This window comes from Carlito syrichta, unplaced genomic scaffold (genome assembly GCF_000164805.1).
Source record: "Carlito syrichta isolate Samal-C Ts95f unplaced genomic scaffold, Tarsius_syrichta-2.0.1 Scaffold288318, whole genome shotgun sequence".
Taxonomy (NCBI): domain Eukaryota; kingdom Metazoa; phylum Chordata; class Mammalia; order Primates; family Tarsiidae; genus Carlito; species Carlito syrichta.
The window spans coordinates 181,559-200,778 of NW_007232414.1; the positions used below are offsets into that span (position 1 = coordinate 181,559).

General features: G+C 37.9%; 1 protein-coding gene across 1 annotated transcript in view; it reads right to left on the reverse strand.

Moving 5' to 3' along the window:
- The window catches only part of LOC103255654 (zinc finger protein 208-like), a 112,820-nt gene that overhangs the window by 84,977 nt on the left and 8,623 nt on the right, over positions 1 to 19,220 (reverse strand). Inside the window, exons 3-4 of the mRNA XM_021710238.1 lie at positions 13,861 to 13,987; positions 12,956 to 13,051 (exon numbers count right to left, since the gene is read on the reverse strand). Of these exons, the coding sequence (XP_021565913.1) occupies positions 12,956 to 13,051; positions 13,861 to 13,987 (223 nt within the window). The remainder of the gene's footprint in view (positions 1 to 12,955; positions 13,052 to 13,860; positions 13,988 to 19,220) is intronic.

The following is a 19,220-nucleotide window of genomic DNA, read 5'->3' on the forward strand; positions in this document are numbered from 1 at the left end:
GTAGCTGTGAACATGCCACTGCACTCCAGCCTAGGTGACGGATTGAGACGCTGACTCAAAAAAAAAAAAAAAAGTCACAATAAAGAAGATAATCTTGAAAGCAGAATAAATAAAGTTATGTGCCATCTATAAGCATGCTCCTATGAGAATACAAGTGAAATCCTAGCTGTCTGGAAGGGAGTTGAGTGATATGTAAAAATGCCAAAAGAGAAAAACTTTTAAGCAAGAATACTATAACCAAAAAAGTTATTCTTCAAAATAAAACAAACAAAAAACTTTCCAGGGTAACAAATGCTGAAAAAGTACATTACCAGTAGATCTGCCCTACAAGGAATACTAGAGAGTTCCTTCCACTGAAAATAACAATGCTAGAAAACATTATATAAAAACACATAACACTAAAAAACACATGCACATATACAAAAACAAAATTATGTTGTTTTATAATGATGGTGTAAAAAATGTTTTTAATTGTGCTAAAAATTTTGAAAGACAAAAGTAGAAAAAGAATTATACACATTTGTTAATAGATACATAATACAAAAATATATATGACTGAAATCAGTAAAAAAGTTGGTTGAGGGCAGAGGACTGATAGACAATGTTTCTATGCAACTGAAGTTGTTACCAGTTTAACATATACTGCTGTAACTTTAAAAGGTTTATATGGGTGGGGGGTGGGGGGAAAATTTAAAAAAGGTTTATATAATCTCCATGGCAACCACAAAGAAAATACCTATGCTGGTACCCAAAAAAAAGCAAAGTAAAAAGAAAGGAGTCATAGCATGAAAATTCAAAAATTAATGAGATACAAAACCAGAAATAAAGAAAAAAAGGACAAAACAGCTATGAGAATCAAACAAACAATTAATCAAATGACAATAGTAAGTCCTTTCTGCTCAGGAAATTATTTAAATATTTACAGACTAAACTTCCAAGTCAAAATATATATTTAATGAAGGAATTTTAAAAATTAAAAACAAAACAAGACTCAATTATATCCTGACTACAGGAGATTCACTTAGGTCTAAGCTGGGTGCGGTGGCGCATGCATGTAATCCCATGGGAGACTGGGAGATTGAGGCAAGAGGACTGTCTGAGCCCAGGGGTTCGATACCAGTCTGGGCAACATGGCAAGACCTCGTCTCCACAATAAATAAAAAAATTAGCTGGACATGGTGGCACATGCCTGTAGTTTCAGTTACTTGGAAGGTTGAGGTAGAAGGATTGCCTGAGCCCCGCAGGTTGAGGCTGCGGTGGCCGTGAGTGTGCCACTGCACTCCAGGATGTGCAACAGAATGAGACTTCAACTAAAAAAAAAAAAAAAAAATTCACTTAGGTCTAATGAAAAAACAATCTGAAAGGAGAATGGAAAAGACATTCTATACAAATGTTAACCAAATGAGAGCAAGAGAGATAACAATTATATCAGGCAAAATACATTTTAAGTCATAAACTGCCATATTTTATAAAATATTCACTAGGAAATTATAACGTGTGTGCGTCTGTGTGTGTGTGTGTGTGTGTGTGTGTGTGTGTGTGTGTGTATACCTATTTCTCACATCTGGGTTCCCAAATATACAGCAAACATAACAGATTTGAGTCAAGAAATACACAGGAAACAGGACTTGAAAGCACTATAAAACAACTACAGCTAAAAGATGTATAACAGAACACACCACAAAACAGATTATACAATCTTCTCAATAGCTTATAAAAATTCTTCCAGATAGACCATCTGTTAGTCCACAAAACAAGTCTTAACAAATTTTTAAAAATTGAAAACTTATAGATTATTATTTATTGCCAAATTAAAAACTGAAAAATTCACAAATATATGGAAATTAAACAGCAGCCTTGAGCACACTCTTCTTCGAGTGTGAATACTTAATATTGTGAAGCTGTCCATACTGCCCAAAGTTATCCAGAGATTCAATGCAATTAATCTATTTCAAATTTTCAATTTTATTTTGGCAGAGATAGAAAAAGCAACTTAAAAAATCATATAAAAATCTTAGATCAGCCGGGCTCGGTGGCTCAAGCCTGTAATCCCGCGCCTTTGGGAGGCTGAGGTGAATGAATTGCCTGAGCCCGTGGGTTCGAGACCCGCCTGGGCAGCGAGACCTCATCTCTACAATAAATCAAAAAATCAGCCAGGCGTGGTAGCGCATGCCTGTAATTCTGGCTACTTGGAAGGCTGAGGCGGAAGGATCGCCGGAGCCCAGCAGGTCAAGGCTGCGGTGGCCGGGAGTGGCCACTGCACTCCAGTCTGGGTGACAGAGTGAGACTTCAACTCAAAAAAATAAAAAAAATAAATAAAAAAATCTCAGATCACAAAGAGCTCAGCAACCTTTAAAAAGAGAAAAATGTTGGAGACATCATACTTACACTGAAAATGGATCACAAAACTCCAGTAATCAAAGCAGTTGTGTCTTGGCATCAAGGCAAACAAGTAAACCAATGAAATGATAAATAACACAGAAATAAACCTTCATGTATACAATCAAGTAAGTAGTTATTTGCACACCCATATTTATTGCAGCATTATTCACAAAAACCAACAGATGAAGGCAATCCAAACTATTCTCAACAAATGGATGAATATAACTTGGAATACAAAAACAACTAGTATTAGGATTAGTATTCAGCTTTTAAAAAGCAGTATGTCTTTTAACGTCTTAATAAAAACAAATCTTAGTAACATTATGCTAAATGAAATAAGTCAGCCACAAAAAGGCAGATACTGAATTAATCCACTTACACAAGACATCTAAAGTAGTTACAGTCTTAGAAACAGAAAATAGAATGATGTTTGTAAACTGCCAAGTAATAGGAAAAGTTGCTTCATGTGTATTGATTTAGTTTGGCAAGATAAAAACACTCAAGATATGTTGTATAACAATGTCAATATACTTCAATGAAACTGTATAATTAAAAATATTTATAATTATAAATTTTGTTATGTGTTTTTTCCAAGTGAAAATAATCAACAACACCTAAAAGAGATAGACTTATGAAGCTTTACAAAAAGTACTTTCAAATAACAAAAGTATTTCTCTTAGACATATAGCATAGACTCACCAATAAATGGATGTTGAAATTAATTACTCACCTAGACACAATAAAACAACCACTGACCAACAAAAAAGAAACAAATACATGTCATAAACAAAAGAGTAGTAATATTTATGCAGGCAAAAAACACACACTGATAATTATACTGGCAATAGATATTTGACTGATTTATGTTTGATTTTTGTCACATTGTCTTAAAGTAAACAGATTTACATGTTGTCATAAAAAAATTATTATAGTTAAAAACCAAAAACACAATAGACCAATGTAAGATTGCCTACCCTAAAAATGAAACACAGAAATATAAAATTGCAAAACAAAATTAAAAGTCTTTCAAGCATAATAGCAGAGAAAAAACTGAAGTTGCAGAACTTGCCAAAAGAGAGAGCTCAGTACTCACAATTTTTTTTGCATGTTCTGTATGTGTTTCATTTTTTGGTTTGCCTTATTTTTTTCCCTTTATTTTTCTCTTCTTTTTTCTTCTTCTTTTCTGTTATTTTCTTTTCTTTTACTTTATCTTGGACTCAGGGGATACACATATATACCCATTGAATGGACATAGTGTGTGGTGGTGGGGAGTGGGTCTCAGGGGACCCACACCCCAGCCAGTGAACATTGTGAACTACAGGTAGTTTCTGAATCCTAGCTCCCACACTTCCACCTTATTCAACTCTCAAAACTGTAAAGAGACAGCACAGCTTCCCACCCCCAGCCCTATTTCAAAATTGAATAAATTCGGAGACCCTGCTCAGGGAAGGAGAAGGGGCTGAGTAAACAACAGAAATGAAAGCTTCTCCCTCTCTGAGTAACAGAATTAAAGAGAAAGAAAAGAGATCTGTCACAAATGAAGAAAAATCAATGAAAGAACACAGGTAACCCCTAGAGTCCTAAAGAGACAGTGCCTGAAAAAACAGACCTTGGAGCTCAAACAATGGAAACTACACAACAACTGGCCTCAGAACACATCAGATTAGGGAGTGGATAGAAACAGTGAACAAGAATCAAGAAAAACAAAAAGCAAAACTGAATGAAATGTAACAGAGATCTTGGCCATCAAAAATTCAATCCAGGAAATAATTACAAGCTGACAAGCATGGAAAGCATAATTAACCAGGCAGAGGAAAGAATCTCAGAGCTTGAAGACCAAAGTATGAAATTAACCCAATCTGTTAAAAACATAGAAAGAAAACTCAAAAAGAAAAAGCAAAGTCTCTAAGAGATGTGCAATTACATAAGAGGCCAAATTTACACCATCTTGCCAGAGACACGATCATCCAAGCACAAGCAATTCAGAGAATCCTTGAAAGACGTCAAATGAGAACACTAACCCCTAGACACATAGTAATTCACCTACACAAAGTAGGTGTAAGAGAAAAGAATCTCGAGGCAGAGAGAGAAAAGGCCAGACTACCTACATGGGAAGACCAATAAGAATTGTGCCAGACTTATTGGCAGAAAGACTACAAGCTAGAAAGGACTGTGGTCCAATGTTTAAAGTTCTCAAAGATATGCAATTCCAACCAAGAATTTTCTACCCAGAATAAGCTTCATCAATGATGAAGAATTAAAATCCTTCCCAGACATCCAATCCCCAAGAGATTATGCTGTTTCAAGACCAGCTCTACAGGGGACACTTAAGAGGATACTGAGCACAGAAGAAGAAAAAAAGAACAACCATGCACTTCACAAGAAATCAGAGTCAACAGAACATACGCAAAAAATAAAACACATATTAATGTCAAAGTTAAAAGAAAACAAAATAGTATCCTAAGAGCCCCATGACAGGGATAAACCTTTATATTTCAATAATCAGCCTGAATGTGAATTCACTAAGTGCACCAGTGAAAAGATATAGAGTGGCAACCTGGATGGAAAAAAAAGAAAATACAATCCAACAATCCACTGCCTCCAAGAAACCCATCTCACTACAAAGGACACCTATGGACTAAAAATCAAAGGGTGGAAAATGAACTTTCAGGAGAATGGAATACAGAAAAACAGAAGAAGGTAGAAGTAGCTATTCTAAGATAAAAACAGCCTTCAATCTATCAAAAAATTAAAAGGATACAGAAGAACATTACATATCAATAAAAGGTTCAATCCACCAGCAAGAAACATCCATCCTGAACATATATATGTACCCAACAGAGAAGCACCAGGTTTTATAAATCAACTGTAAAGTAAACTAAAAGAGGACACTGACTCACACACAATCATAACTGGAGCCTTAAGTATCTCACTAACAACCCTAGATAAACATTGAGGCAAAAAAATCAATAAGAGATCCAGAAACTCAACTTGATGCTCGACCAAACAAACTTAATAAACATCTACAGAACACTTCGCCCAACAACGACAGAGTACACACTCTACTTGTCAGCACATGGAACGTACTCCAAGATTAACCACACTCTTGGACATAAATCAAGCATAAACAAATTCCAACAAAATCAAAACAATATGATGCATCTTCTCAGATCACAGTGGAATGAAAGTAAATATCACTACCAACAAAATCCCCCCAAAACACACAAAGACACAGACACTAAAAAATACACTGTTAGCTGGGTTCGGTGGCTCAGCCTGTAATCCCGTGCCTTTAGGAGGCTGAGGTGAGTGGATTGCCTGAGCCCGCGGGTTCGAGACCCGCCTGGGCAGCGAGACCTCATCTCTACAATAAATCAAAAAATCAGCCGGGCGTGATAGCACGCGCCTGTAATTCCGGCTACTTGGAAGGCTGAGGCGGAAGGATCGCCGAAGCCCAGCAGGTCGAGGCTGCGGTGGCCGGGAGCGGCTACTGCACTCCAGTCTGGGTGACAGAGTGAGACTCCAACGCAAAAAAACAAAAAAACAAAAAAAAACATACTGTTGAATGACTCCCGGGTCAATACAGAAATCAAAACAGAAATTAAAAGATTCCTGGAAATGAATGAAAACAAAGATACATCTTATCAGAATCTCTGGGAAGCCATAAGAGCAGTATTAAGAGGAAAATCTATAGCTCTGCACACACATCAAGAAAACTAAAAGATCACAAGTAAACAGACTAATGTCACACTTAAAGGGCTAGAAAGGCAAGACCACCAAAATCCTAACTTCAGCAGAAGGATCCAGATCACCAAAATAAAGTTGCACCTGCAGGGCATAGAAGACAAAAATATCACAGAAAAAAAAAAATCAACAAGACAAAAGGCTGGTTCTTTGACAGGATGAGACTGAAGGACTTCTAGCCAGAATGACTAAGAAAAAGAGAGATAAAACCCAAATAAATACAATCAGAAACACAAAAGATGATGCAACAACTGACCAAGAAAAAATTCAAAAGATTTTCAGAGATTGCTATGCATACCTGTATGGAAATAAACTCAAAAGCCTAAAAGAAATGGAGAATATTCTGACATCACATAACCTTTCAAAGTTGGAACAAGAAGAAACTGAAATCCTAAATAGATCAATAACAAGGCAACAAATTGACTACATATGAGAAATCTACCTCCAAAAAAAAAAAAAAAAAGTCCTGGACCAGAAGGCTTTCCAGCAGAATTCTGCAAAACATACAAGGAGGAGCTGATGACAAATCCTATTGAAAGTATTCCAGGCAATTAAGAAAGATGGAACTCTCCCCAAATCATTTTATGAAGCTAATATCACACTGCTACCCAAACCTGGTAAAGATCCAACAAGGAAAGAGAATTACAGGCCAATCTCTTTGATAAACAAGATACAAAAATTCTCAATAAGATCCTAGCAAATTGGATCCAATACCACATCTCAAGAATCATCCACCAGGACCACGAAAGCTTCATTCCTGGAATGCAGGGCTGGTTCAACATTTACAAGACCATAAACATTCACTACATTAACAGATGTAAAAACAAGAACCACATGATTATATCATTACATGCAGAAAAAAATCTTTGACAAAATCCAGCATCCCTTGATAAAAAGCCTTGAACACTTAGGCATAGAAGGAACATTTCTCAAAAACAGTAAATGCTATCTACGATAAACTCAAAACTAAAATATTGCTCAATGGACAAAAGTTAGAAGCATTCCCCTGAAAACAAGGACAAGACAAGGTTGACCACTCTCACCCGTCCTGTTCAACACAGTGCTGGAAGTCCTTGCTAGAGCAATCAGGCAAGAAAAGGAAATCAAGAGCATGCAAATAGGGAAAGAGGAAGCTAACTATTTCTCTTTGTGGACAACATAAGCCTATATCTTGAAAACCCAAGGAAGCCTGTCAAAAACTTCCTTGCAATGATAGATGACTTTGGTAGAGCTCTGGGGTACAAAATCAGTGTGCAAAAGATAATGGCATTTCTATACACCAGTAATAAACAGGCAGAGAACCAAATAAAAATCACAGTCCTATTCACAATAGCCACACCAAAAAAAAAAAAAAAAAAAATGAAATACCTCGGCATCCTAACCAGAGAAGTGAAAGACTTTTACAACAAGAACTACAAAACACTGCTCGAAGAAGTCAAAGATAACACAAACAAATGGAAAAACATTCCTTGCTCATGGATTGGAAGAATCAATATTGTCAAGATGTCCCATCCTATTCAAGGCAATCTAAAGATTCAACACAGTACCCATCAAATTGCCAACATCATTCTTCTCAGACTTGAAAATAACAATACAGAAATTCATCTGGAAACAAAAAGAGCATGAACAGCCAAAACAACCCTCAGCAAAAGAAACAAAGTGGGAGTTATCATACTTCCAGACTTTAAACTTTACTATAAGTCCACAATAATCTGGCTGGGCGTGGTGGCTCAAGCCTGTAATCCCAGCACTTTGGGAGGCTGAGGTGAGAGGACTGTCTGAGCCACGGGTTCAAGAACAGCCTGGGAAACTAGGCGAGACCTCATCTCTACAATAAATAGAAAAAATTAGCTGGGCATGGTAGCGTGCACCTGTAGTTCCAGTTACTTGGAAGGCTGAGGCGGAAGGATCGCCTGAGCCCAGCAGGTTGACGCTGGGGTGGCCACTCCAGCCTGGGCGGCAGAGTGAGACCCCAACTCAAAAAAGGGGGGGGAGCAAAAAGGGCAGAGGACAAGAAATTTCTGAAAAGAAGACATATGAGTAGCCAACAGATACATGAAAAAATACTCAGCCTCACTAATCATCAGATAAATGCAAATCAAAACCACACTGAAACACCATCTTACCCCAGGAAGGATGGCCATCATTAATAAATAAAAAAACAATAGATGTTGGAGTAGGTACGGAAAGAAAGGGGACACTTCTACACTGTTGGTAGGAGTGCAAACTATTCCAACCTCTATGGAAAACAGTGTGACAATTTCTAAAAGAACTAGACATCAACCTTCCATATGATCCAGCAATCCCCCTTCTGAGAATATATCCAGAGGAACACAAATTATTCTACAGAAAGGACACTGGCACACTCATGTTTATTGCCGCACTATTCACAAAATAGCAAAAACATAGAACCAACCCTACTGCCCATCAGAAGTTGACTTGATAAAGCAAATGTAGTACATACACACAATGAAATATTACACAGTCATAAAAGACAAAATCATGGACTTCTCAGAAAATTGGATGGAACTGGAGACAATCATTTTCAGCAATCTATCACAGAAACAAAGAACCGAATACCATATGTGCTCATAAGTGGGACCGGAACATTAATCACGATAGCACAAGGGAGGCATCAGCAGTCGCGGGACACTGCCAGGAGAGACAGGGTACCTGATTCTAAACCAGGGGAAGTAAGGACCAGTTACAGGTGCAAACTTCACCTGCACATACATTATTTATGTATCTAATCCTGACTTGTACCTCACATCTTTATAATATACATCAAAGTTACATAAATAAAAACAACATGCATTGGGCATGGTGGCTCATGCTTGTAATCCCAGCAACTCGAAATGTTGAGGCAGGAGGTTCACTCAAGCCCAGGAGCTGGAGACCAGCTGGAGCAACATAGCGAGACCTCACCTCTACAAAAAAAATAAATTAGCTGGGACATGCCTATAGTCCCAGCTATTTGAGAGGCTGAGGTGGGAGGATCGATTGAACCCAGGAGCTCAAGGCTGCTGTGAGACATGATCATGTCACTGCACTCCAGCCTGGGCAATAGAATGAGACTCTGACTTTAAAAAAACAATGTGGTATTGGCACAAAGACTGATAAACAGATGACAGAACACAACAGAAAGCCCAGAAATGAACTCTTTTGTATACAATCAAATAATCTTACACAAGGTTGCTGTGACCACACAGTAGAAAAAGTCTTTTCAATAAATGATGTTCAAAACAAATCATGTTCTACAAATGACATTCATGAATATCTACATGGAAAACATAAAGTTGAACCCTTATCTTGCACCATATGCAAAAAAATTATTTTATATGAATTAAATACCTAAACTTAAAAAATACATATCTAATAAAACTCTTAGAAGATAATATATGGGAAAAAATTATGACATTGGTGTTGGCACTGTTTTCTTGAATATGAAATCAAATGCATAATCAATGACAGAAAAATGGGACTACAAACTTCAGAATTTCTGTTCATCAAAAGAAACATTTTGTGGAGTGAGAATGCCATCTTAGAAATGGGTAAAAATTTTGTAAATCATGTTTGATATATGTTAATATCTAGAATATATAAACAGTCTCTAACATTCAACAACAAAAAAGGGAATAACTTGATTAAAAAGTAAAGTACTAAGATTTCCCTAAAAATACATATGATTTGCCAGTAAACATTTGAAAGAATGCTCAAAATTACTGATTTTTAGAGAAATGCAAAGCAAAATCATGAGACATCACCTCACACCCATTAGAATGGCACCATAAAAACTAAAAAGCTTCTCCACAGAAAAATAAAATAAGAAAACTTACAGGATGGGAGAAAATATCTGCAAACCATCTATCTGACAAGTGGTTAATATCTAAAAGATATAAGAAACTCACAAAAAGCAGTAACAATAATAGTAATGATAATAATAACCTGATTAAAAAAAACAAGCAAAAGAATGAATAGATTTTTTTCCCCCAACAATGACATACAAACAGCCAAAGGGTATATGAAAAAGTGCTCAACATCACCAATCATCAGACAACAGCAAATCAAAAAAAATTGAGATATTACTTCATACTCATTAGGATGAAGTATCAAAAAGAAAAGATATGGACATTATTTAGGTGATGGATACACTAAAAGCCCTGACTTCAATAGTATGCAATCTATGCATGTAACTAAATTACACTTGTACCTGATACATTCAAACAAAAAGAAAGGAAGAGAGTTAACTTTGTCAACTTGTTAGTGTTGACAAAGATGTGAAGAAAATGAAATTCTGTACACTATTTGTGAGTTGTAAATTGGAGGAGTCATTATAAAAATAAGCATGAAGGGTCTTTAAAAATTTTTTTTTTTAAAATATAACTATCACACAATGCAGCAATTCAACTTTTGGGCATATAACCAAAGGAAATAAAATTAGTATCTCAAAGAAATATCTGCACTCCCTCATGTTTATTGCAGCATTATTCACAATTACCAAAATATGAAAACAATCTAAATGTTTGTGAGTGCTGAATGGAAAAAGAAACATGGTTTAAATAGACAAAATATTATTCGGTCATTTAAAAATAATACAATTCTGCAATTTCAACAACATAGATAGACCTGAAGGACATTATGCTAAGTGAAATAAACCAGACAAATATTTTATGTTTTTGCTTACATGAGAAATCTAAAAAAGTTGAACTCAGCCAGGAATGGTGGCTCATGCCTATAATTCCAGCATTTTGGGAGACTGAAGTGGGTGGCTTGAGGCCAAAAATCAAGACCAGACTAGGAAAAAAAGTAAGATTCCAACGCTACAATTTTTTTTTTTAATTAGCCAGGCATGATGGTCCATCACTATATTCCCAGCTACTCTGGAGGTTGCAGTGGGAGGATTTTTTGATCCAAAATGAGACTGCAGTGACCCATGATCATACCGTTGCATTCCAGCCTGGCCAACAGAGCAAGACCCTGTCTTAAAAAGAAAAAAAAAAAAAAAAAAGGATTGAACTCATAAAATAATAGAATACAAAGGTGGTTTCCAGGGAATAAATGTGGGGAAAATAGGAAATGTTGTTCAAAGGGTAAAAATATTCTATTATAAAATGCATGAGTTATAGAAATATAATGTATAGTTTCACAAAAATATTCTATTATAAAATGCATGAGTTATAGAAATATAATGTATAGTTATACATTATAGAAATATAATGTATAGTTTCACAACTAGTTAATAATGTTTTGTATGCTTAACATTTTCATTAAGAGATCAGACCTTAAATTTTCTCAGTATATTAAAAAAAGGGACCTATGTGAGATAATACATGTTTTGTTTGAGTCAGGGTCTCATTCTGTTGCCCAGGCTGAAGGGCAGTGGCATGATCACAGCTCACTGCAACCAAGACCTCCCAGACAATCCTTCCACCTCAGCATCCCAAATGGCTGGAACTATAGGTGCACACTACCACATTCAGCTAATTTTTTTATTTTTTTTGCTTAGACAAGGTCTTGCTATGTTGCCTAGGCTGGTCTTCAGCTCCTGAGCTCAAGTAATTTTCCTGCCTCGGCCTTGCAAAGCGCTGGGATTACAGGTGTGAGCCAATGGGCCCAGCTCATGAGATGACAGATGTTTGAACTTATATGTATCAATTATTTCACAATGTAGACACATATCAAATTATTACACTGTGCACAATAGTTATACATTATTTGTAAAAAAAATTACATTAAAAAAATCCAGACACATATATATATGAATGACATAGTCCTAGTAAGCATTATACTAAACAAAATAAATTTATAAAATGACTAGATAGTAAAAAAAAATAAGATAACAAGAGAAAGTTTAACAAACACTTAGCAATATTCTAATGACTCCAATGACACAGTATATTTAAGAAATCTGGGGCCAGACATGGTGGCTCATGCCTGTAATCCTATCAATTTGGGAGGCTGAGTCAGGGATTACTTGAGATCAGGACTTAAAATCAGTCAAGGCAACATAGCAAGACCTCATATCTTTACAAAAATTTAGCCAAGTGTAGTGGTACATACCTATAGTCCCAGCTACTCAACAGGCTGAGGAAGAAGGACAACCTGCGCCTAGGAGGTTGAGGCTGCCGTGAGCCACGATCACAATACTGTACTGCAGACTGGGTAATAGAGTGAGACCATGACTCAAAAAAAAGAAAAAGAATCTGGGAAGTGAGTAGATGCATTTCAGTTTAAATTACCAATCTCAGTTTATACTAAAAAATACAATTTTGAAGTAAAATTAACTTTAGATTTTCTTACATATAGGGAGATGCTTAGTGTTCTGATAAAATTATGGAGTATGAATTTCTGTAGAATCACATTGAAAACCTCCATAAGATAGGAACTCATAAACAGAAAATAGACATCTGGTCCTAGTGTTCCTGGAATTTCTGAACCAAATCCCAACATCATCACTATTGTTCACATTGCAGATATGATGCAAAGAAGAAATTTTAAAAATTGTTTAACAGAGTTTTGCAAAAACATGCAAATAGTTCCCCAAAACAATAGAAGAGCTGTTAGACCATGCAGGTCCTTATAAGCCATAAAGACTTTGGTTCTCACTGTAAGGTTCAAGGAAAATCACTGAAGGGGAAGTAGAGTCCTTGGAGATATTAATAGCACAGGACAGAATATGCCCCTATGTTAAAACAAGACAAATAAACCCAGGCTTCTCAGAAGCCACTTCCATTGGAACAGAGCCTCTCAAAGCACATTTTAAGTCCTGGCTTCCTTCTTGACTTTGTGACCTCTCACCTATGCACCTGCTTCATTCACTCCCACTTACCTGGGTGTTTGGCTACTATCTCCTGTCTCTCCAAATTCCAGGGTTCTTTGCTCTGCTCCAGACAGGTGATTAGGTCCGGTGTAGACATAGCAAGATCTGTTTTATTAGAAAAAGGTAACACAACTCTTGCTGGGATTCTCCTATCACCAACCTGGTACTGTGCTTAGTAAAGAGAGAACATTGTAGAAAATCATAGAAAATTAATCTCAAAATACTGTTTTCTAATAGAACCTTTAGAATATTTAGGAAAGATTTTAAATGTGTGAGTTCTTAGCTCCACTAACCAGTACTACTGAATCAAAACTTAGTGAAAAAAATAGAATTTTAAGGTGTGAGCAGGCTGAGCATGGTGCCTCACACCTGTAATCTTAGCACTTTTGGAAGGCCAAGGCAGGATAATTTCTTGACTCCAAAAGTCCAGGAATAGCCTAGGCAGCATAGTGATATCTTATCGCTATTTAAAAAAAAAAACTTAAAAATTAGGTGGGTGTAGTGGTACATGATTGTAGTCTCAGCAACTCAGGAGGCTCAAGTGGGAGAATCACCTGAGCCCAGGTAGTAGAGACTGATGTGAACCATAATCATGCCACTGCACTCCAGGTTAGATGAGAATGACATCCTGAGTCCAAAAAAAGAAGGTGTAGGCAACAATATTTGTTACTGAATTTCTAGAATTACCACTATAGTGAAGGACACAGATCAGTTTAAAAAAGGAGATGGTTCAGGTCAAGATAAAACATCTAGAAGATTTTCCTTTCTATACTAACAAGTCTCTAAGTTCTCCTTGAAAGCAGTGATGTGAAACTTACTCATGCAAAGCAGAAACTCCTAACAAAACATTCAACAAGGAAAGGAGATAAAATCCTTACTGTGAAATACAAATTTTGTACTGAAGTTATCCTCACCCAGGGAGACCAGGTTTCTGTAGTTCTCTAGCATCACATCCCTATACAAATTCCTCTGAGCAGGGTCCAGGCAATCCCACTCTTCCAGAGAGAATTCTATGGCCACATCCCTGAATGTCAACAGTACCTGAAAGAAAAACAAAACAAAAATATATTTACCAAGTGGCCATGGTAGAATTCTTAATTTAAATTCAGGTAAAAAAGGGAAGTAAAGAGATCTGGTTCTGACTTATATGAGTGACTAGAATTATTCAATATGTCACTTTTATACACAGGAATATTCTCTAATGTATCTCTAACTCTGAGGAAAGATGGCATAAAATCCACAAAACCAGTGTAGATTCTATACTTCTGTGGATGCTACAGTACAAAATCGACAGCATTAACACAGGTGTATAAATTTTTGACTGCTATATTTACCTCATACAGGATAAGCTGTGAATATTTCCCATATGGAGAAGTCATGATGAACTAGAGGGCACCTCTCCAATTTTAATGTGTACAGCAAAAAAGTAGAGATCTTGTTAAAATGCAGATTCTCATTCAGGAGCTCTGGGGTGAAGCCTCAGTTTCTGAGTTTCGAACGAACTATCCAGTAATGTCAATGCTTCCAGCCCAAGCACAACATCTTGTTAAACACCCAGTAAAGGATACAGCCTGGATTTTATTTCAGTTAATCTGACCGGTCAACAAAGATGAGAGCCTTCCTTTCCTAAAGCAAGAGAATTAAAAAAGGCGGGGTGGGGGGGGACTCCAGATAATGTGATGACTTACACACATCAGTTGGAAAATCTTCCCAAGGCACTTTTTAATAATAAAGAGGAAAAGGTAGAAAAATATCGCAAAAAAAAATCTGTCAGACAGCACCTTAACCAAGTGAATGAAATTAGCATCAACTTTAATAGGAAAAGCTGTATCAAGTGCCAATGCACAAAGGACAAGATGTCACTATTAACCACAAAAAAGTAAATTATAATCTGAATCTAATTATGAAGAAACATCAGTTTTATGCAAAATTCAAGCTACAAATATCTCCCAGGTTCTGTAATCTCTATTAATATACTTAGTCTTTGTTTAGCATTCTAAAGAATAAGACTCTTCTGATATTCTTATTTTTAGAACTTTCTGAGTCATTCTGGACAATTAAGTGACATCATGTTAAATGTACATTTTTCTTAATCTAGTTCTGCATTGAGCTGTCGGAGTAACCTGATGGAACCTAAACAGTACATGTCCCCCTTCTTCACTATAATCAAAGGACCTGGCCTCATCCCCAACAGGAATCTTGGGTGCCGACAACTTCTCATGTTGATTTGTCACAAAGAAAGCATTCTTAATATTGCAGTTGATTGCCAGGCACAGTGGCTCATGCCTACTGTAATCCCAGTACTTTGGGAGGTGGAGGCAAGAGGACTGCCTGAGTCCAGGGGTTCAAGACTACCCTGGGCAATTTGCGAGACCCTGTCTCTACCATAAATCAAAAAAATTAGTTCTATGTGGTGGCACAAGCCTGTGGTTCCAGCTACTTGGAAGGCTGAGGGGTCAGGATCGCCTGAGCCCAGCATGTCAAGGCTGCAGTGGCTATGAGCATGACACTGCACTCCAGCCTGGGCAACACAGCAAGACTCTGACTCAAAAGAAATATTGCAGCTAATAAATTCCTGGTAAGATTTGGTCAAGGCACGTAAGAAGCCCGGATGGAGAGAATAGAGAGAATAGAGAATAGAGAAGACTCTGGCATATAGGAGAGTAGAGTTTTACTTAGATCCTTGACTACCACAAGAAACAGGGAAAAAAAAGACAGCTGAAACAAACACATTAGGCAGGAACATCGTAAGTAGAACAGTAAAGGTTTATGAGTTCTAAACACATGACATTCCAGGAGGAAGTGAGGATACAGTCCCTAACCTGGGACACATTCACCTGACAATCAGCCATTTCTTACTCTTCCTTCTCATTCTTTGGGATTCCTTCTGAGGTGAGATTATTCAAACAAATCACAACTGCATTTGAGAATATGCTTTTAGAGGCATAAGCACAATGCTTTCACCTGCCACCACCACACCCACAGGCAGAATTTTGGAGAAAAGGCCACTTTCATCACAAAACAGATTCAGGAAAAATGAGATCCCACATAAAGATCAAAATATAAGCTTTTTCTTTCCTGCCTTCAGGTGCCCTCCCATGCCACTGATTCTAGCAAGTTCTATTACAGCAATGGGAATACAGACTGCAATGACCTGTTCCCATCAATACCAGCAGTGCAGGCCACATGACATCCCTTTGGAGCAAAGGCTGAACTTGACTCTCATGAATGTATCTGGGAGGGCTTGTGCTGGACCCTGGCCTACCTTAGCATCACATGGGGCACTTAATTAAAACAACACAGGTTCCACCCAACAATAGAGAGATTCTCTGTGGAGGGTACAGGTGATGGAATTTCTTCCAACTGCCCATGTGATCCTAAATGGAAGCCTGGGTTGAGAGTCACTTAGCTAAGCATTGCCTTAAGTTCAATGTTGCACATAAATCACTTGGTATTCCAGGCCCTCTGCAGGTTTGAAAGGGGTCAAGAATGGATTTCTCTAACAAGTTCCCTGTCAGTGCTGACACTGGTCCTACTAAACCCACTGTCAGTAGCACTCAGCTAGAGAAAGCAGGCACAGCACACAGAGGCCCTCACACCCACCACTCTCTTCACAACAGAAACACTTCCTGTTGGCAGTGAAAACCACCAACTACTGTCCTGAAAGATCACATTCTTTGCTGTCCCTTTAAAGTTTACAAAGCCTCAGTCTGCACTTGGAATTAATGCAAGGTTTACTGAACATGCATTAATGCAAGGGTTTACTGAACATGTACTATGTGCTCTGAAACACATTACAGTGCACTGTGCTGGGAACCTCACATTACGTGAGTTAACACTCATAACACCCTAGAAGGGAGGCACTAAGTATCCTATAATTCCCACATTTAAATGAAAGGTTCAGAAATTATATTTTCTTCTGTTTCCTTACTGTTGATTTAAAAGGAAATGTATGGAATAAAAGCTAACTATACACAGATGAGAGGAATACAGAAATAAAGTGTGGACTATATTTCAGATAAAGCTTTCATTGTTGCATTTATATTTACTTTCTTGTAACTTGTGGAGAAAATACTGGATTGCCAAGAATGGAGTAAAAGTTGCTAGATAGGATGTCTGGAGAGGGACTGGTTACAAAGAGAAAAAAAATTAAGGTCCCAAAATATAGTTGTTCATTCTTATTTATCTGCTTTTGGGTTTCAGGAAATTCTGAGCACCAGTTCTGGAGATGGCAGGAGTAGTCGCCCAAAATTCTGACCTTCTCTAATAGTTCTGTTAGGGGAAAATCCAGGGTGAAGCCAGGCCTGGATGAGGCTCAGATGAGGGTGGATCTGGGAAGGGCTGGGACAGGGAGCACATCCTGTGCTTCTCATCCCTATGACACTAAGATATGTTTATGAAATATCCAAAATATCTGTAATAGCTTGCTTGACATACGTAACTCCATTTTGTCACAAATCCTCCATTATAGTTGCCTGCCTACCCAGATGTAAACCCCTCCCCCCCCAGGGGTGACTGTGGTAAACTTCCCATGATCACAGACCTACATCTTTGTTGCCCCTTGGCATTTGGAAACTCCCCAACCACAAGTTCCATATCTAATTGCACCCTTGCTTAACCAAAATCAGATGTTACACCAAGAAACCATTCTTTGTAAAATCCCCCAACGACATCCTCATATTTTGTTCTCTTTTTGTTTTTAGTTCCTTGTTCTCCTATCCCATGCTATGTAGCCCACTTGCGGTTTTTGCCTTTATAAGCCTCTTGCTGGCTCTGCTTGGGGTTGAGAGTTCTTTGTGGCACTAGCCTGCTCTTGATCATTGGCAAATGAAGGACTCAAATTCGACTCTCAGTGTGTTGGAGACTTCTTACTCACAGTGTGGCTATAGCATTTGGTCTGTCTTCCCTGCCTGCCCAAGAGAAAGCTGACTCACAGAATTTGTGCAATTTTAATTTATTTTAGCTACTTTCATGTGTATCTGTTAACATACAATAACCAGAAATTTAACTAAAACCCTAATTTTCTAGGATAACTATATTAGTGGCTAAATAGTCATTCTTACCAAGTTAATAGCAATAGAAATATTAGCAACAACTCTTCTGTCCATTAGTAGCCTTTCAGGTGGTGACATCAGAACTCACAACAATGAAAGGGAAGTGACCCAAATGGAGCCCAAGTCACCTGGATACCTCCCTTTTTTATTCTGACCATGTGATGTTGAATTCAAACACTTACCTGTTTGCTCTAGACTAGAAGTTCCTGGATGGTAGGGACCATGTCTGGTTTATCTGATTTTCTAATGGCCACATGAAATGGAACAAAGTAGTTTATCCAGCAGTTTCAGTCTCTAGACCTTCTTCTTCCTCTCATAAGTACCAGGAATATGAAGTAACTACCAACTGGGTACTAACCAAGAAGTGCAGTGATATAATCACAGCTCATCACAGCTTTGACCCAGCTCAGGTTATTCTTCTGCCTCAACCTCCAGAGTAGCTGGGGCTATAGGCACAAGCCACCATGCCTGGCTAATTTTCTTATTTTATTATTTGTACAGAGACAGTTTCACTATGTAGCCTAGGCTGGTGCCAAACTCCTGGGCTCAAACAATCCTCCTACCTTGGCTTCCCAAAGTACTGAGATTATAGGCATGAACCACTGCTCCTGGCTCTTTGGCTTTTAGATGCATACATACTTATGAAATATGTCACATCTATATATATATGTCTGCATATTGTCTACATGGTATCAAATTTTTTTTTTTGAGTTGGAGTCTCACTCTGTCACCCAGACTGGAATGCAGTGGCACGCTCCCAGTCACTACAGCCTCGACCTGCTGGGCTCCAGCGATCCTTCCGCCTCAGCCTTCCAAGTAGCTGGAACTACAGGCACACGCTACCACGCCCAGCTAATTTTTTGACTTATTGTAGAGATGAGGTCTCGCCAAGTTGCCCAGGGGGGTCTCAAACCCACAGGCTCAGGCAATCCACTCACCTCAGCCTCCCAAAGCGCGGGATTACAGGCTGAGCTCCAAGCGTGGCTGGTACCAAATTAATGTAAAGAGAAATAAGAATTTGTGAATTAAATAAGCCCAGATATTTTCCACTAGGGAGCCCAGGAAGCTGAGGCTGCAGTGAGCCATAAGCATGCCACTGCACTCCAATCTGGTCAACAAAGTGAGACTCTGATGCAAAACAATAAAAAGAAAGCCTAAGCCGGGCTCGGTGGCTCAGCCTGTAATCCCACGCCTTTGGGAGGCTGAGGTGAGTGGATTGC